General features: G+C 38.0%; 1 protein-coding gene across 2 annotated transcripts in view; it reads left to right on the top strand.

Moving 5' to 3' along the window:
- The first annotated feature begins 1,131 nt into the window (after positions 1–1,131).
- The window catches only part of fibcd1b (fibrinogen C domain containing 1b), a 143,279-nt gene continuing 123,131 nt past the window's right edge, over positions 1,132–21,279 (top strand). For both annotated transcript variants that reach the window (XM_055052509.1, XM_055052510.1), the window contains exon 1: positions 1,132–2,108. In XM_055052509.1, the coding sequence (XP_054908484.1) occupies positions 2,037–2,108 (72 nt within the window). In that variant the 5' untranslated portion in view covers positions 1,132–2,036. The remainder of the gene's footprint in view (positions 2,109–21,279) is intronic.

A 21,279-nucleotide genomic window follows, 5' to 3' on the forward strand; every position in this document is an offset into this window, starting at 1 on the left:
TTCTCTCTTTAAAACTTGGGAAATGTTATGTATGAAGATCCCAGTGGATCAACTATTTCTGAAAAAAAAACTAGCTTGCGTAGCATCAACAACCATCAAATGTCAAAGTCTTAAAGTAAATAAGGTATTGGTGGTTTTGACAGAGTGGGAAGACACCCACGTCTTGCTAGAAAATAAAATAAAAAGCAAAATTATCTCAGCTTATGTTCTAGTGTAAACTGCTCTTATACTTTAAATTTTATAAAATACAGTGGTGCAGTAGTGATACATGATATCACCATTATAGAAAGTTTACTCTGAATCCTCAAGCAACTTGAATTATGTGCCTCTCCACTTTTCTTCCAGGCTCTCTTCCAGGCTCTGGCGCCTTGATTCGTAATTGAAATGCAAAGCATTCACCTGAAAAGATGACTCCATGGCCCATTCCTTTTTATCACTGGTCCAGGTAAGACGTTTGTGACACTGTTCCTGGTTTAGAAGTCGCTAAACTGAGGAATTGTTCTGGCCCGTCTCCTGGATATAGTCCGTACCTTTCATGCATAGTATGGGCTTTGCTTCACAATACTTTGTTTTAGGCCCTTATTCCTAGCACACTTTATTTTCTGCTCTGCTTTCTACTGACATGCCTGGATTCAGCAGTATGCAGTCTTTTATGGCTCACAACTTGTAAGTATCCATTACATGTTCAGGCTAAAATCGCTATAACTCTATTTTTCTTTATTAGGGTCAAGTAATGTTTGATTTTCTGAAAAATTATTTTTGAAAATCTGTAAAATATTTTTCCAAAAGACGATCAGAGATAAATGCTTGAATTTCAACATTTATATCAGTATAATCTGTATAAGGTCCATGTTATGTTTAAAGGTATTAAGATGCATTTGCATAAGGAAGCAGTTTATAGTGGCAGTGTGACATAATTGAGGCAGACTTATGTTTTAGTATTTTCCCCCCATGAGGGGTCCATTAAACCTTCCGCTTTCAGAAGACTTTTCAGATCGATCGTCTGCTACGGTGACGGCTCCTCCACCCAACAAAGTCCGAATCTCGACACAAATCCCACAAAAAACTTTTTTTTTTTCCCCATCACTATCCGTGGTTTACACTTTACGCATAGATTTCTCATAATCTTGCTGCTGCGGTGGAATAGGAGGGTCCACGGTGCGGATCGGTGCGGTGTGGAGTGGAAGAGAAGGCGGTGAGTCAGTGGTACAGCAATCGAGGGCAGGGCGGTACAAGGGAAGAAAACGCAGCCTTGGAGCGCGCCGCGCATACGGAAGGGAGCCGCTAACTGACAGCCGGAGAGGAACGAAGCGCCCCGCTCGGCTCACTGGCGGAGAGGAGCAGGCTAATCTTTCCCCCTCACACCCGTCTTGTCAAAGGCTTCTCTGTGATCCAACTGGCGCAAATGGGCTACGGGAGCCTCTATCCACCAGCGGGTTTGGCATAAAAGCTTTTGCGACGCGTAAACAAGTAGGAGAAGGGGGGAAAGAGGACACAGCTGCTCTACGACTTCAATCCAAATTCACTTCAAATAAACGCACTCCAACTTGGTCAGCCTTCTTCACTCTCTTCTTAAGAAGTGGACGGACACAATCTGTACATATATATTTTGGAGTAGAAAAAGAAAAGATACTGTGCTCCTACTCTTGGGATCTTTTGTAGGTTTCTTCGTTTATTTCCATGCAATCTTGGTGCATATGGGAAGCAAGTAAAACAAAAAACGATTGCAGCCTTCAAATAAAGCACGTGTGTTACCCTATTGAGATGGAATTATGAACGGACGCTGAGGAAACTCCGGGGAGGAATTTAAATCTCATTTTGGTGCGCAATTTGTGCGGCTGAAGAACTTGCAATCCTTATTAGTATTTTCGTATTTTTTTTTTCTTTTTCCCATGGAGTAGGCTTGAATACCAGCTATTGACTTTGACAGGTACATATTAATGTGAAATAAATAAATAAAAAATACAATAAAGTGGGTTTATTCTCTGACGCCCGGAAAGAAGAAAGACGGATCTGATGCGCACCTTCTCCGTGGGATGGTAAATGACCGATGGGGAATCATGAATAGCTCTTCTGAACTCGAAGATGGAACTCGGCATAAAAACCAGGTGTGTATGAATGTATCTATGTTTGCGCCTCCCTGACGCTGTGCCGTGTTTCCGAGGAGTGGTGCATATGCTTGGTGCAATGTTACCACGCTGGATTTGGTGGTGGATTTGCCTCACGGGCGAATCTCTGCACTGTGGAGACGTTATTGCAGGACATAGCTGCAGATGAGCTTCTGTTCTTGTCACACAAGCCTCCCGCTTATCATGCAATCATAAATCCTGTTTAGCGGGAATGTTACGTTTTCATAGAAGCTGGTACATTTTGGAAGTAGTAAGAAAAAGAAAAAGAAAAAAAAAAAACATCACTGTGGGCGATAACTGTTTGCGCATCTTTGCTGCGTCTTCGGCATGCCTCTTCTTCATGTAGAGCTCAGGGCTGTACGCATGTACCCTGGTGTCTGGAAATCCTCCGAAACTTGGGATACGGACGCCTTCTTGCTTTTAACACCCCTCCCGAGCCGTTTAGGCTGTCTCCCCGCTCGGATGAATTGAGACAGGAGCGGACGTGCGTTGTGTTACAGTCAGGCAAGCTCACTTTGGGGAATAGTCAATGTGTTTTCACAAGGTCAGTGGAGGGTTATTGACAGCCCATAAGGGAGAGGAGCTCCCTTGGAGCGCGGAATCGGATTTCGGGGCACTATTAGAGCTCGCCTCCTCTGCCAACCCAGGGCGGCAAAAAAAAAAAAAAAAAAAAAAAAAAAAATCACCGTGAGCCTATTTGTCCTCCCCTAATTAGAATGAAGACAGGTTGTTATGCTTGATAAATGCATTAAAATGAGGAGATCATTTTCTACACCCTTCCGAGTTTGGAAATGAACTTTTAATTGTTATCGCACATGGGACAAAAAAAATAGGAATAAGGCATTTTGAACGTTTTGGGAGCCAAAAATCGCACAGCTAAATCACATCTCAAAACATGTTTAAAGCTCATATGCAGTGAGGGAAACCTGCCAATGGCACATATCCTCTAGGTTGAGCCAGCCTGAGGCACACGCAAACTACACCGCTGCTTTCAGCGCGTAGACCAGCAGGGGGGCCCCAAGGTATGTTGAACTGTCACACTGTTATCTATTTAAGTAGATCCTGTGTACTGTTGCTGTTAACTTGAATGGCAACCTTAAATGGTATTACTTAGAATTCACACATTTTACTCAAGATCAATTTAAAATATCTTAATACAGAATTTTGATTGGGATCTTCTACCAGGCCCCTTAAGTTTTACACACAAAGACACAGTTGGGACTACTGATTTGACACATACTAGGAGGATTAGCTACAGAGGCTATAGCTAAAGAAGCTGGGTCTCATGGTCTTTAATGGAAAGTTGAGTGGAAGTAAAATAAATGGACAAATAATGTGTTGCATCACTGTGTATGTCCTGAATATATGATATTCAGTTTTTGAATTGAATTAAAATAATTATTCAGTGGTATTGTTTTTGACATACTGGCATGCACCGGTCGGTCTCAAAATGTTTTCTGTAGAGATGCACCCATCTTGGAAAGCTTTGATTAGCAGACTACATTTTTTTTTTTTTTTTTTACATTTTTGACTTCTTTTTAAGAACTCAAAAATATAGTATTCTAGACCACCTAATCAGAGTAATTAGTATTTATATTAGAGGAAAAGAGAGAGAGGTTGTAGTAAAACTGAATGTTACTATTTTAAAACAGATAAAATTATGAATTTTATATTTTAGGATGTTTTTAGCATCTTTTTAGCACAATTATTATAATTTGCTCAGTGAGCAGTGCTACACTGCAAGTTCTGAAGATGTTCCTTAACAAATGCAAACCCTTATCCTAACTCTAAAGGAGTTAAAATGATAGAAATTAGTACCAATGACAGAAATTTGTTGTTAAATTAGCTAACTTTCAGTCTTCACTCTGTATCAACTTCCAGAGCGAAGAATGTTATGATCTTGTAATACTTCCAGGTGGTGCATTTCCTGATGGGTGGGAGTTCAATTTTTGACAGGTAAGGGGTTAAGCCATGATAATCTCATTTTGCTTTGGTGCTGTGGTTGGAGCATATGGATCATAGGCGAGTAGAGGAGTCGTGATTACTAGAAACAGTGAAAACAAGGATTCGTTTGCCAAACGTCACAGTTGTCAGACTTTCATGCAACCCCTTTTTATTTGCTACAAACAACCCATCGCTAAAACAAAACAAAAACAAACAAACGATAAAAAAAACATGAATACAGACCTGGGCTTAAGACATAATGAATGGAAAATAATATGTGACGAGTAACGTGTCATTTTTCTATCTGTGCTTAGTAGTGACTCATTGATACTTGCTGGGAAGGTTAGAGAATGACAAGACAACAAATACCTCCCATAAGCTTAATGCTCGCTACGACAGACAGCATCAGGAGGGACGTAGGATGAGACGAGAGGCTCACAATGCTCCTCTATATCCTTTTCCTCCTCCCCACGTCAATCTGTCTTCTTCCCCTTCTGTTATTTTTGCCATCACACAGAGGCGCACGCAAAACTCTTTCACTGCCAACATGTACGTGTGTGATCCCCTCGCCGTCTCTGTAATCTCTTTATCTCTAAGCTCATTCTTCAGACAGTCATTTAAGAAGGAGTGGGGAGTGGTCAGGTAGCGGAGATCTCGCAGAGGTAAGATGACTGAATATGGCGAGATTTTTCATGTCAGGCTGCATCCTGAATGTGTAAGGCCTCAGTTTGTGTTTTGTAAGAGGAGGATGGCAAATGTAGTAGTATTGAGATTTAAATACAATCAGCCTTGAAATCTAATTTGCTGTATGAAACTTAACACACATTTTCCGATATGCTCTTACCTTAATGTATTATAAGTGAACTCCAGGGCAAAACATCCATATTAAGGAATATTGATGGAAAAAGAAACAAGGTTTGCTTTTGCTTTCGTTGCACCACTAAAATATGAACTGTGTGATTATACTGTAACACTGGATGATGGGTTACTGTTTTGTATGTGTTTACGAGGGCTCCTCTTTAAAGACACCAGCATGGGAGTTGATGGCTTGAACAGTTTAATTTGTTTCACACGCAGTGTATGTGGCTCTACACCATGTTTATCTGTGTGATTTCTCCTATTTACTGAACATGGCTTGTGCTTTCAGACACACAGCCAGTATAACTGAGAAGGCAGTGAAGCCCAGTGGGGTTGCCCCTCTCGGACTGGAGGCAATCAATATCTCTCTGAGATCACCAAAGTTTCCAGAGCAGTGAAAGGACTCTGTAGAGAGAGAGTTGGAGAGAAAAAAACAAAAACAAAACACAGATAGCAGCTGTGCCTCGGCCACTCATAAAACCCAGAAATCACCTTTTTTAAAAAACTTTTTGCTGTCCAAGCTTCCCTGGTAGAACCCTGGACCAACACGAACAGATCAATATGTTGGAAAACCACCAAATGCTTAGCTGATTGAGTTTATTGGGACTCCTGTTAAAGACGTTTGAAAAGTTTTCAAATTCCCCTTGGATGGAGTTGATAAAATCTCAGTTACATTTTCAAAATAGAAAAAGAACTGTTTAATTTCAATATATTGAGTGAAAAACAAAACAACAACAACAACAATCACCAGTGCTACAATTTTTTTCCCCCCTTCTGTCAATTTCTGCAACTGTCTGCCAATGAAACACAACTTGGTCTTCTCTGAAAACGTTGAGGCGAGTCACATCGGAATAGAGTTGGAGCCATTGCTGGAGAAGTCACCATTGTCTGCTTCCACTATCACTTTGCGTTTGCATTTTATAACAGTAGGCAAATTTAAATAATGCTTTCATTCCATGAGCTACATCATTAACATGCACACACAATCAGTTTAAAAGTCCTGACATGAAATAAGAGGTTGAAGTCCACCCACCATTGACAAATGTAAGTAGTAGATGGATGGAGGGAGAGGTGGTTTCATTTATCCCCAGAGGAAAATTGGTCTGCAGGCTGGTGATCAGGTGTTTGCATGATAAGGCGGCTACATACAAACACCAACATTATACAGTAGCATTAACAGCAAAGTAGTTTGATCCCTCAGTAATTTATGCCATTTTTTTTTTTTTTTAAAAAAAGATACCCTGCTACTTGAGAATACAGGCTAATAGGCTACAAGACAAATGTAGAGGAAGTGTGATGCACAAATCAAAGACAGCTGCTGATGCTGCTGCTGCACAGAGTGTGGTTGCACACAGAGGGGAGTATCATATCATCCTTCATTGTCCGTCTGTGTGGGAACGATGTTGATCAGCAGAATCTGATAACATGCTGTGAAAGATGTGCAACAGGTTTGCTTGTATTTAAAGCACAAAGTATATTTGAACAGGCTGGCTGCATCAGAATCCCAACACAGAGAACCATTCTTCAGGGGAAATCTGCAATGCTGCAAGGTGTAGGCCATGCCCCATTTTTTCTGCTGCCTGATCTGAAAGCACATAAGACCTGTGATCTCATATGATCAGCTGGTATGATGTGGCAGGACAAACTTATCTGTATCGGTGTTTTACTGATCGACCACTTAGGATCATAGTACTGCAATAAATATTCTGGAAGTTACAATCTTAACATGTGTCACTTTATTCTGACTATTCTTCTATTAAAGTTCAATGTGAGTTGACGATTTTCTTAAATGAGAGGACAGGCGAGGTTGGACCTTTAGTCGCCTAATCACATGTTTACATTTCTGTTTAACAGAGCAGATTTTAAAAAAATGTGAAGAAAAAAAAATTCTATACAAATGTTAAAATAAAGGGATTTATAGAGATCTTAATTTACAGACCGGGAATTTTTGCTAAAAACAATTTTTTCTCAAATTTGAAATTGCAATTTTTACATTTTTCACAGAAACAGTGAGCAGTAGTGAGAAAAGAGGATTGTTTTTACGCTTCTTTGCAGGGCTGCAAATAAATGTCTGACTCTGTAAAATGAAAGATTTACCTCCGGAAGATGAGAAACAAAGCTATTATAAGCACACAACCCTTTGCTATCGCAAGTGTATCAGAAGGAGACTCTGCAGTGACCCAATTAGAAATGATATCAGGGTCGGATGTCCCTGCCAGGATTTATCTGTCTGCAGTAACTCAGTTAAACACACACCCACATGTGGTGGCACAGACCATTCGCACTTCGACAATGTCATAAAGTGCCGTTTTGTTGGGACCTTTGCCATCACAAATCATCACAGAGGGAGGTCTTTAGTGTCAACTGTCAACATGATGGATTACTGCTGTAAAGCTGTGTGTTTTTTATCCAAAACTCAATCCTTTTAGCACATTAGTCAACGAGTTATATGGGCTAAATGTATTTTAACAGTGTCTAAAGACTGGTAATGGAGGAAAAGAGAAACAAAGACATAAATTAATTGCAATAACACTCTATGATCTATTCTTGAGCCTTCGAATCCAGAGAACTCAGGAAATATTGCCTTCTACTCCCCAGCCTCTGGATTGAAAACCCTCTTAAGGTTTGAAGCAAGTTTTTAACCAAAAACATTATAATGCAGCCAGATTTCTTTAACTTTAAACTATTTGAGGCAGTGTGCTTTAAACCACTTCAAAATAGGCCTGGTCATGTTATCTTGGAAGCAAACACCAAACAAATACTATTGGTGACATAAACTGTGATGAGCTTTATAAACTCCACCACAATTTAAATACGAAAAAGTTCACAAGAGCCTTAAGGTTTATTGATAAAACTGCAGATTAACAAAACCAAGGTTTGGGTAAATCTCAGCTGCTTTTTAGGTTTGACTGAAGAGTTTGACATATTGTGGAAAATGAATGTAAAATCTGCTTAAGACAACAGAGCTCAAGAGTGAAATAACAAACCGCTTGAGAGCCCAGAATCCTTTGACAGTTCCAATTTAAAGCTTTTGTGTAAAACAGGAAAAAAAAAAAACCTTGACAGCTCTGCTCAGCAGCTGTCACTTAGTCACATTTGACAAACACATCAGAAGTTGGCGTGGCCGTTTACCTAGTATATGCGACCGAAAAACTGCTCACCATATCTACTATCTATCTCTCTATCCGTCTGTCTGTCTATATCTCTCCACCTATTTATCTCCCTATCTTTTATTATGGAAGCTTATATGATGCCTTGAAAATGTGTCCATATCTCAAAATGTTGTCACACGTCAACCACAATAAGGAATAATTACACACTGGAAATTAAATAAAAAAATAAAAAACAACTTTACAACTGTAAATGTAAAACGTCTTTGAGGCGTTTGAGATTAACCTCTTTACTGTCATATCTCTCAAAAATCCATTATTGAAAGCCTACGTTTCCCACAAGCCATGAAGGGGTCACAATCATTTTGGGTGGGGGGTTTAGGAGGTATAAATGCACTCCTCACTTTTCCAATTTATTCTTGTTAAAACATGTTGAAATAATGCAAAAAAATGAAAAATTTTTTTTTGACTGTTCATAATTATGCAGTACTTTGTTTTCGTCACATAAAATCCTATTGGAATACATTGAAATTAGTTACTTTGGCCTGATAAAGTTTGAACAAATCAGAGGTCTGAATTATTTTACAGGGCACTAATGCTGATTTTTTTTAAAAATTTAAAGCTCCTTCAAGAATCTAAACAAGGTCAATTTTGAAAAAAAAGAACGTGATTTTATTGCTCTTAATAGATGAGTTAATTAGAGTCAGCAAATGACAGCCGAGATCAGAAAAGATGGATTTTTATTATACATAAGTACCTCTTTTTTAAACTACCCTTCCGGTTTATGAAATCAAAAGATGCCAGCTTAAGCTGCCACTTGCCACAGCTTGTTAAAAAGCCTTGTGAAAATTACAGTTAATGAGATAGCATGTGCAAAGTGAAAATTGCCACCTTTATATTATAATTTTGATTAATTGTCCACTCTTCTGACTTGTAGAGTAATGATATGACATTTAGATTTGTACAAAGCACATTTCATAAGCTTCTGTTTGGGAGGAAGGATTTTTAACACTGGAAGGTTGTCACGGCGCAATGCGTGTATCAGATGTCTGCAATCTGTTTTTTTTTTTTCTTTTTCTCTCTATTTTTTGAGGGTGCCCTTGTCAAACTAATGCACTTGGCAATCCGGCCAGAGGTGAAAGAGGATGTGGACTGTAGCAAAAACAGTCCACATTCTCTTTTAGGATGTGGACTAAAACACAAAGAGACTGGTTCACTGAGTCTGTGATTTCCCTTTGGGGGGAGGGGTCATGCCATGGCAGCAGTGCAGCCTTTAACAAACTCAGCATCAATCTTCACTGCCCTGTTCTGGGTGGCATCAAGAAAACGTATGATAGGACATTTTCAACCTTTACGTGGGCTTCGTTCTTTTGTCCTTCTCACTTTTCATTTATGTGTGTGTGGACTTTCATGCTCCGTCAAAGCCCATGACAAGAAACTGACAAATGTTCTGAAAAAAAGAGCACACCGAATAAACTTTAGTGTTTATATTTTCTGCATGTGTATCTGTTTATGTATACTGGTGGGCTGTGTATTTTCAATTGCCACAACAAAACTTAATGCTTCAGTTATAGTATGAGTTGATGAGTACATGTGGATCAAAATGTATCTAAATATCACAAAGGAAAAGTTTATATAAAAAAGTTTAGGGTGATTTTTCTACAGCTAAACATGGTAGTGGGTCACTTTTGATCCACAAGGATACACAAGGGTTAATAATGAAATGATTGGTCAGGAAACAGTTTTTCTTACATAATTAAGCTTTTAGACAGAAAATATTTAGTGTGCAAATCTGTCATCACATTTTCATTTGACAAGCAAGTTAAGCTAAGCATTTTTTCATCAGAATTTGTCATATTAATAAAATATTGTCATTAAGACATTTAAGCTGAACCTAGCACTTTTGCAGCAATGCACATTTGAAACATTAATCGATTGTTATGAGTCTTTATTGCACTTACCAATGTATCTTATAACCACATTTTTGTAATTTATTGACCCTCTACATCAGGTGCCCAAACTTTTTTGAGACCAAGACCTAATTTTCCTCTCACCAGCCGGCTGAGATCTACCTCATGACACGAAGACAAATAAATTGTAAATTAAACCCTATCGACTCATTTTATATGTGAATATACATCAGTTATAGCAGAAATATTAAAGTGATAGAAAACTTAATGCAGTTTCTTCCTCAGTGAGATTCTGACACTGGGAGCAGGTTACTGGTTTCTCAATCAGAAACTGGTTACAAACCTGAGGCCAGCTGGTGTCAGTCAGTTGTGGTAGATCTGAAATTTGGTTTGATGACGTCAATATGAGAAACTACAGTGTGATAGGAGGAACCAAATACCACTGTAAAGGTAAAGGCAAATCTCCTGAAGTTGAGATATAATTATTTTAATTTCACATAAATATCACGGTAGACGCCATTTGTTTGTTAAAACTTAATCAAATATATTTGTATTAGGCTATTCGGTGTTTGTTGTGAGTGACGTACAAGCCGAGCAGAGATTACGTCAAAAACATTCAGTCGATCACGATATCAGGTTTCCAGGCTTGATATTTATTTCTCGATTATTAATGAGCCTCCCCTGAACATCGCGGTGGCTGATTAGCTAATTTAAACTCCTGTCGGTCTTTGAGTCGCCTTTTTATTTGTTAATGGATCTGGAGCGCATTGACTTGCGCAACACCTTGTTCAAACAGTGATTTCGGAGAATATTAATTTGTTAAAATGAGTACACATAAAGTTTTTGTCACCAACTGTATGTGTAACGTGATTCGTGTGCTGAGGAGCAATCAGAAATTGCAGAAAACAGATTCGAGGTGAGGCATGCAGTTCTCTTGCCTCATGGCAGGGGGCGCTCATGATCCTCGACATTGTGACTCCACAATTGCAGAATAAGATACAGTAAGAGCGAGCCAGCCTTACAGTCCAAAGCAGCCATATATGTATAGTTTTCTCCTCTTACCACAGCAATCACGTAATAATGATGACGAAACAACCATTAAGCCTTAAACCATACGACTGCAACCGACTGAATGTTCAGCTGTCAGTGTGGGAAATATTTGAGTGTTTTTGTTTGTTTCATTGTTGTGGAGCACAGCACGAAATTAATAACATGAGAACCACACACACACACACACACACACACACACACACACCCACACACACATATATATAAATTCCCTTCTCACCCACCGCGGGTGGTTCTTATCCTCTGAGCTCGGGTCCTGTACCAGAGGCCTGGGAGCTATATATATATATATATATATATATATATATATATATATATATATATATATATATATATATATATATATATATATATATATATATATATATATATGTACATAGACATAAATAAACAGCAGGAAAATAATGAAAGAAATTCCACTAATTTCATGCATACTATAATTATTCTGACAAAAAGTGGCTAGTCATGTGACTACAGTGACAATATTACCTGTAAAGAGACAAAATGCTCAGAAAAACTAAGGTAATCAACACACCTGTGAAAGGTGAGTAATCCCTTGAGAGAAAAACAACAGCGCATTTAGAAAAAAAAAAATCTTATTGAACCAGAACCATCTGAGTTTGCAGGGAAAAGCAGGATGACACTGAGACAGAGAGAGAGGAGGAGAGAAACAATGAGCAGCGACCCAGAGACAAAAAAAAAGAATGTGATTACTTGGTAGAGATGATTAGAAAAACTATTAAAGTGACCAACTAATGTATTACAGATCATATTCTTGAAATACTTTGATTTTAAAAGTCTCGACTCAGTGTCAACTGTGTGTCAACTACAATTGTGTAAGTCCTTCAAACTTCAAAGTAAATATTTTATGTGGTCTAAATAGCATTCCGTATGCTTTGAAAAATCAGTTTAAATTGTGGTTTCCAGAATTCATTTTATAGAGTTTCAAGAGAAGAATTCACTCACTCCAAGGTTTCACTTTATTTTTTTGTCTTTTAATAAAATCCCAGATGTTTTCTGCAGCACTTCAGCTGTTTAGTTTCTTAAATCTTTTTTTCTGCAGCTGTCCTGCTGGAGTGAGAGCAGAATTAAGGCCTTTCCAAGGCATATTAACAGCATCTTGGATTGGTGGAAAATCTCATTGATGACACCAACACATATGTGTAAGCATTATACAGTGCGGCCGTATTCATTCCCAGCAAATACGTTATGATTGTATTGCATCATTTTGCCTTGCAGCTTGTCTACAATTAAATTTTTGTAAAACCAGCAGGACACACAGCTCAGACCACAAAATAAATAAATAAATAAAGGATTCTAAGTTACGTAGCTCATCACATAGTGTATACTATTATCATATTTTATAATAAATCATGAAGCTTAATTTTGTATCTACTTGTGGGACTATATTTGTTTGGAGGTTGTCCTGGGCTCTTTGTTTGCCATTTGTGTTATATTTTTCTTCAATTTGATGTCAAACATCCTCCCTGCAGTCACAGCCAGGGATTTTGACTACAGTCCAGTGGACATTGAACTTCTAAATAATATGTACAAGTGTAGTCTTCAAGCAATAAGTTGCTAGGAGATGTTCAACATGCTTGTCTGTCATTTTTTTCTTCCAATGTCCCGGGACAAGTCTCTTTCGCTTCCTGTTGTCCATGTTCATTGTCACCATGTTACCAAACAGCACATTGACTCCTTGTCACCCTTTTAAAAAACAAAAGTTCGAGGACAATTGTAATGCTATTAAGACTAAGACACCCCTTAGTTTAACTTTTTTTTTTTTTTCTAATGCCACCATTATTATTTTGTCCGGGTTTGTTTTATTGGTCTTTTAAAAATGATTATCTAATTTTAATTGTTTTGTTTGTTTTTTTTCCGGTAAAGTTTAATGTATTACTTTTCTCAGGTTCAAGTTGTTTCAGTGACCATTATGGGGTTTTCGACCATTAACAGAGGGGTACCAACAATTCTGCAAGTGATTTGTCCTGCAGTTTCATCTCCTTGTGTTTTGCAACAGTGAACTGAGCCAGTTCATGAGGTAGTAGTTAGTGCTGCTTTTATATTCATCAAGGATGAAAAATAATAATTCTGGTCATGTTACTGATTTTTCTTTGGGGCTTTTGTTGTATATCAAAACTGATTTTAATTGGCATTGCAATTAGTGAGCACTATAATCAATTTCAAAGCCTTTACATTACCCTGTGTTGCCTATTGTCTTTTGGGAATGCCTTCACTAAAACAATTTTAATTGCATCTTGATTTTTTTTTTTTATTATTCAGTTTATCTTTTCATTGCCAGCTTCTTTCACACACACATACCACGAACCACAGTCATAGGTGAGAAGTGTTGTTTTATGTTTTATCTTTAGTGAATAGTGTGATGGTTAACAGAAGAGTGGGCCTGTTGTTAGAAATGAAGATATGAACATGTGAGAGGAGTCTGTGTGTTGGTGGAGCATAGCAGTAATGAGCCATTACTGTCAAGTTGTTACATAAGTAAGCTTTTTCATAGAAAGTCATTTAGCACCTTAATGGAGCAGCATGCTCTTTTGTGTAGGACTGTTATGCAGAGAGATCCATTTTGTGAAACATGAATATGCTGCGGTCCTGTGACTTTACAAGGCTCTAGTCTGAAGGTTATACATGACAGCAGCTGTCCACTGCGCCTGTGGCCTCGCTCATCCTCTATCTGCCTTTGTTATCTGACCCACGCACTCTTTCAATGTCTTTTTCTCATTTTCTCCCTTTCTGTCTGTCGCTGACATGAAGGAACTGAACATTTCAATATCAGATGTCTTACACTGCAAGGTGGCTAGAAGGCCGTGAAAGAAGCAGCAGAGGCAACGAAGGACAACAACAAGAAAGGAAGAGGGCTTGGTGAAAGCGGAACAGTTTTGAAAACACAGATTCGAACCGGTTTGGGGAAATAAAGAAAAACCAAGGTGAAGCTGAGAAGACTGGAGGACACCCGGGTGTTAGTTTTGCTGTTGACTATTGTTGTGTGCATGCTGCACAAAAAGGCGTCAGCCTCTCACTGAAGCTACTCAATCCTAAAATAACATCTGAATCCAAAATATGTTGCTGCAAGCACAGTGCTAATGTCAGCATTCACAGTTTGAAAGAAGAATGACCAAGGATTTCTGAAACTCTCAAAGTAGAATGGGTATTATAGCAATATGCATCAATCTGATAGGCGAATAACATAAATAATCGATTGGAAACAAAAAACATATACATTTATTGATGAGGTCATATGTCGATTTATTAAACAAGTTGGCAGGGGAAAAAAAGGGGTTTTGAATTGAAAACGTTCCTTAATTTGCCAATATATAGTTTTCTATTACATATAATTTGGAAATAATTAGTTGCGCAACTTGATTGAAAATACTAATCGAGTCCCGCCACTAAACAAGACATCAAAGTCTGTCTTGCAAAAGGCTGTATAGTGGCCGTCAGCTTATGATCTTTTTTTAATATAAGAAAATATGTAGTTCTTGAGTTGAGCTGTTTTGTTGACTGAGACCACACGTACATAGCTGTAAGGCAGTCTGAAACCTTTGGGGGTCCATGGAAAATCTTATTTCTAGCTTGTGCATGCGCAAAAGGAATGAATACCTGTCCTAATTCTCTTTCAGGTCATAGATGTGCATGGAATACTCAACAATATAAAATCGAGTGACTTTATCAAAGCAATTTGTGTTTTTGATATGTAATGAGAGAGGGTTGAGGATAGTTAGTTATAAAGAGCTTGTATTAAGCTGCAAAGCAGGAGAGAGAGGAATTTATGAAGCAGAGGAGAGAACATAAGAGAACAATGCCAGCAGCGAGATCTTCTTCTCAAAGTGGCAAAACAGGCTTCCCTTCGGGCTGGCTTACAGTACACTTTTCTTTTATCAACAATGAAGATCAAACACTCCTAAATTGTTTGCAACATTTGAGTAACCTAGAAAAAAATTATGTTGACAGAGTGATGAACAAGTTAGTTTTTGACACTGAAAGTTTTTTTTCAGCTCCCTAACTCCTTATGACATGAAAGCTTTCACCTTTTCATCAACTTACAGTCATGCTAAACTATGAAAGTATGAGGAACTTCTCAGACCTGACCTGAGAGAACAGAAACATGCTAAAACATAGTTTTCAAATAAAAAAAATATATACATTTATGAAAACTAATAGGTCACTTTGGGAATAAAGTCATCTTAGAATTAGGTAAGCATAAGAACTGGATAGCAAATTAAACCTGGGCTGGGTTATTTTTGAATCAAAGAACGTTTAAAATGTAGAAATGTGTTGCTAAATCTCAGTCCGAAAATGTTAAATCTTATCCAGTTTTGTTCTCGTGAAACCTGTATTCCGTATTTCCAATTGAACCGAACATATCATTCTGGTTCATCACAATGCAAGTCTGTGCAGCACCTGTAAGCTTGGAGCTTTTTGCTGTCATTCACATTGAACTGCACAGTAGATCTTTATGCTGAAAGAGAACCCATTTCATTTTCTCTGTTCTTGCAGTTAAGAACAGATATCCTATCAGAATGTAGTCTTTAAATTGATCCATTTTTTCCCCTCGAATAGTAAGTGCAGTCTGTGCCATCTCAGATGGAGACATTGATAGTGGTGCTATATAAGCAGTTCAGAGACACTTTTACTTAAAGATCAGTAGACCCGATAGAACATGTTCCATTATTCACCAAGAATTGGCGGCTGGCAAGCAACATATTTCTCCAAGTATTTTAATTCTAGGTAAGACTAAAAGGTAAATGAAACAGGATTATTTGACAGTTAAGGAAGAGTTTTACCTTCTTTGCCTGACTTTTAAGGAACAGCACAAGGAGTTATCCAGTAAGATCCTCCAGGCTTCTCAGACTTCATTAGGACCACTCATGCTCTTATTTCCATCTTACTGGTTAAATAAAAATAAAGAAAAGGAAGGCTTGACATGACAAGGTTAGACATTGCTACTTCTACTGTTGAACCACTTAGATGTTTTCAGTCCTCAGGATGCTGCCATCCTCTCTATAGAATGTTCTGTATTTGAACCCAGAAATCCTTAAACAATTGGATTATAGAAATGACAGTCATGTCTAAGAAAAAAAAAAAAAAGACAAAATTATTTCCCATTTCATTCTCCCAGAAAATAAAAATGATGTAGTAGCAAGTCTGTTTTGCAGCTACTAGGGCTTAAACCACCTCTTCATTTCAGGAAGGATGATCCCATTTCACAGAGTGTGTCATACAATGTTAATCTCTCAAGGTTTCAGGCTCCTAATTATTCACAAAAATACATGTTGAAGAAGAAATTTATATTAATTATTAATTAATTTACAGTCTCTTGGTTAAAGGTACGCCAAGTCCTCATGCAAGGATTTTAAGAGTTTAGAATTTGATTCAGAAATGGTGATTGTTGTTGCTATTCCAGATATGTTCAAATTTAGCTCCATGAAGTCTTTTTCGGTCATGGCACAATTTTTCTGTGCAACACGTAATTTCTTTGTTGCAAATCAGTAATTTTTGGTTGAGAAGTGCATGAAATGTGCATCAATGAATGATATCAAGCTGAAACTTGGGGAATTCGTCAAGTGTTTATACTTCAAAATGGAATCACAGAAAATTCATTTTCCATCCCACTGGACTCTATTCAGAATGTTTCACTTTCCAAGATCCCTCTGCCATGGTTATTTTTCTTACAATTGGTTCTGCTTAAGGATGACAAGCGGCATCCTCTGTTGGATGGAAGCCGCATTGCAACACTATATGAGCTGTTATTAGTTTATAAAATGGAACTAATTTTATTCTGATTAATGTTATTTGCAAACATTCCTTAGACAAATCATTAAAACATTTAATGGCTACAACAGTAAGAAAATTAAGCATCTCATGTGGAAATGTTTGTCTCTATGCAGATCTATGACTGATATTTTAGAGTAGGAAACAACTGCAATCATTTAAATTGTAAACGTTGAGTATTTTGATAGCTTTGGGAGAGAACACAAAAATTATGAAACAAAGCTCTTCAAAATAATCACTCAGGATCATGTTGCCATGGGGCGACATGTGGTGCAGTGGTCGGAGTTGGCGCCCTGCTGCCAACTCCTCGGCTGTTTTGCTGTATTTCTTTCCCCCTTCACTCTGTCCGTTTCCTGTGAGAGTATTGTCAAATAAAAGCCCCTAAAGCCAAAAAAACTATATATTTATAAAACTTTAAAAATCTCAGTTTTCCGATTTGCTGTTATCTCACCTGTTTAAAAGGGTACAAAAATGTATTGTAAATCACTGTTTGAAACAGACAAGAAGGGCGCAGATTGAAGCAAAAAAGCGATCCTGGAGATGAGGTGGAATGTTGGAATGAGGAATAGGAGAGCGAGATTGCATGTGCAGGTGTGTGCAGGCATGTGCCGGCGTGTGCGCGCGGAGCACTTTGTCGTCTTGATGGACAACTAGCCAAGCCCATTCCACTTACAGATGGAACTCTATCTGCACATCTGCAGTGAGGAGTGTCCAATTTCCTTCTGCTGATTTCAATCAACAGTTAAAGACCTCTGTTCATGTAAAGCCAGAGCCTTTGTCAAATAGAGACGTGGCTTTGGTGAAATTGCTGTTAAGAGACCGTACTTTCCACAGGATGAAACGGGGGGACATTTTCTATTCGTTCCTTTGGCACTTTGATTTATCAACACTTAGAAATCAAATGTAAAATAATTTTAAAAAAGACCCATACATCATGCAGTTTCCTTTTGGAAGGGGTGTTGCATCTGAAAAAAAAAAAATGCAGATTGAAATATGAATAGTGGGAATCGATTGCATCTCTAAAACATAGTCCATAATTTATGACAAACGAAAAAGATTGATCAAGCATGCACTGTCCTCTGACCATCAGATCTTACGGCTGTAAAATATAATGTGACATGAGGGAGAAAGATGATGATGAAGTCTGAGCTCAACATAAACCAATTAAAAATACTATCCCAGTGAAAACTGCTGGAATACGGAGAATGCCTGGCAGCAAGCCTCGGCTGACTTTAAAAAAGTGACGCTAATGTGAGGCATATGTTTCTCTATTGCATAGGGGCTCTTTGTGTTTAACTGCCAACGCCTGTGTGATTGAGCTGCTCTGCTTCCCAACTGTCTCTTTCTTTTAGCTTATGCAAAGTCAGAGCATAAACTGACTTCCAATCGGAGCCAAAATGATCCTTTCATAAAGTACTGCCACTGAGTATGTCTCTGAGCCAACATAGTGACATCATAGGGACCACACCCCATTTCACACCTTAATAGATTGAGTAGATTATCCCCACATAGTTGATTACATATTTCCAAAATATTACACTGATTCTCCCATCAAATTGTAACAATACAATCAATCAAAAATTCGTACAAAATTTGCTCTACAGCTAATCAAAACAGTCATTTTAATTTCTTTGTTTGTCTTTGTTTTATACTTCCAGTCAAATTCAGCGGCATGAAAGTTGCAACTCTGTTTTCTGCTTCTGCCAAGAAAATCCCACACTCAAAAGTTGGACTTAATGTTACAATCACATTGTTGCTTTATCTATTGCTAACCTGTGCAGACACTCTTTCTGCACTGATGAGGATTCACTCCCTTCAGCATGTTAAGTTAAATGCTTGAAGCGCCAACATCAGAAAGGCAGTGTGACCCTCGTATTGATTAATTCAGCTAATAATGCTCCCTCAGGAGGATGTTCAAACTATCTCTTTATCAATCATAATGGGTAAAGATCATATTCCCAACTCCAACATCTCTCTGCCCAGCTGTCTAAGCATGCGGCCAAACAGAGCTTTCAAGTGGAGCGTCAAAAGCAAATGAGGTGGATCAGCGTTGCTTGTCAATCATTGATGGTGTCGTTTGGTCATGTTGCTGTGTAATATTGTCTCTGCTTCACAGATGTTGAACGGTTGGCATGTCATGACAGTCATGAGACTTTTAGACGGCAACAGTCTTCGGTCAGAGGCCTCTTCTGATACGTTGCAATCCTTGCTGATATGAGAGATCCTTCCCACCCACAACATCACCATACACGATTATAAGTATCTTAGTAACTGACCCAAGTATCTTCAGGTTCCCTTTAGGGAAGTATTTTTTAGTTACATTTAATTAAACGGTTTGGCCACTTAAACACACTTATAGGTAGATAAAGATTTGACGTATCTTCAGATGCAATCTGACGACTTTACTCAGGTAACTTTGTCCTCTGAAACAGTGCTGACTCAGATGATTTCGTTCCCTGACCTCACTTACACTGATGATACATGCTGCAGCAACAATCCAACAGTAAGTCAAAGGGTGGTGCCATACAGAGAGCACATATATATTCTTTTCCTGTTTTTAGGAGAGAAAGTTTTAGGAGGCGTGCTGTTTTCCCATCTGGATACTTTATCTCTGAGACCACAAGAAATTAAAAAAACAATATTGATTTTCTTGTGAGAAATCAATTTATTCCCTTTTAGCAGTTTTCTTTTTCTTTTTCTCTTTCGTGAGTTTACAAGCCACCACATTATCAAGCCAGAGCATTTTTTTTTTTTTTTTTTGTGGGGAGGGCAACAAAACTAACTCAAATGATTCAGGTCACTTAAATGATTGTGACTCGAATGCATGCAATGAACAGAGTTCACTCCAGAGAGTTGAGCGTAAGCACTCTTAGTTGAGTCAGTTCCGCATTTGAGTGTAATGCTCGTTTCTGAAAACTGTCTGGAACTTTAAGTGAAAAACATCCAGAAATGTATATTTATTATAGGTGTAATAAATAAATCAAATGATTTCCATGGGGATGTTTGATTTCCTTAATCAAAATTTGGCGGATTTGTAATGGATTGCTCAGCCATCTGAACATCCTAACCTGCCCCCTAAAAACAAACAAAAAAATACATCAAAAAAGAAGTAATGTCAACTCAGAAATAGTACCTAACAACAAAGCACCATTTCTGCTTTATGACTTGGTTCCAACTCATGTTTTCACTTCACTGATGTGACTGATTGATCAGCAGAACAAGGAAAAAATTACTTAAAAGATGTCAGATGAAAAGCATAAAATCCAACATTAATTTTAATGGGGAAAACTAATGGGGAAATTGTACACAAACAATAAATGAATAAATTTAAAAAATGACTCCATGCATAAAATAGATTCTAAACTAGATAGACAAGTTATGGCGGCGGCATGAAATGCTGAGATGTATTTATTGCTGCCAACCTATTAAACAGTCATGACAAACTCATGGCTAATATATTAACAGACATATCTACCGACATCTATTATTCATTCATCATCAAAAATTCAATCTGGCAGATTGTGTGCCATTATTCAGATCTGCTGAGGGGAAGTGGCACATTTGAATAAATGAGGGTTTTAGGCCTCACTCCCATGGCATCTTGTTATTCCAGAGCCCTTCTCCTTAAATGCTTCAAGCTCTGAATTGGTCTCAAAATGTAGAAAAAAAATGATTGTTGCAGGCAAAAAAAGGAAACCCCCTTAGCAGGCTCTCATAGCAGGAGCTACTATATCTAAGAAAAGAGACAATTAAACATTTCTAGGTCATTTTCTTTTAAAAAAAAAAAGGCATCACACTCAGAGCTGCTTCAAGTAGGATTTAAAACAGAAGTAAAGAAAAAAAAGTGTATTCTTGAGCCTTGTTTCAGACGATATCTCTAAACTTGTTTCCATTTCTTCAGAGAGGTAGCTTATTTTTGCAAGGCATTTGATTTGTCTTCTTCCCTTTAACAGAAACTGTGCACCTTTCTAGAGATGCAAAAATCTGGGACATGATTACACCAAATTATTCATGCATGCAAGGTGCCGGATTGTGTGCTTTTGTGCAATTTTCAAAAACGAACAAGTTAGGCCTAGCTGAAAGGCGCATGAACACTTCTATTCCAGCAGTCACAAAAACAGAGCTGTAAAGCGAAAAAACTGCTCCGAAGAATAATCTTACTTTCAGCGGTCGGTTTCTCCTTTGCACAGAGTTTAGACAAAAGGGGCAGAACATCACCTAAACTGTCATTAGTGCAGAGTGTTCCTGGTCTGCAATAGTCAGTATCAGGACAAGTCTGTTAATTGAACAGATTGAGTATTTGCTCAGAGGGATATTACTTTATTTTTATGTGAACCAACCAATAAATGCCTCTCTGTTGCACAATTTCCCCCTCTATCTTATCTCTGAGTTCCTCTCAGGTTGTCACTTTACACACTGTCTTTACACTGTCTTTATGGATGGCAACTCATGAAAGGAATGCATCCGTGC

Source organism: Poeciliopsis prolifica, unplaced genomic scaffold (genome assembly GCF_027474105.1).
Source record: "Poeciliopsis prolifica strain line A6 unplaced genomic scaffold, Auburn_PproV2 SCAFFOLD035, whole genome shotgun sequence".
In the NCBI taxonomy this organism is placed as follows: Eukaryota; Metazoa; Chordata; class Actinopteri; order Cyprinodontiformes; family Poeciliidae; genus Poeciliopsis; species Poeciliopsis prolifica.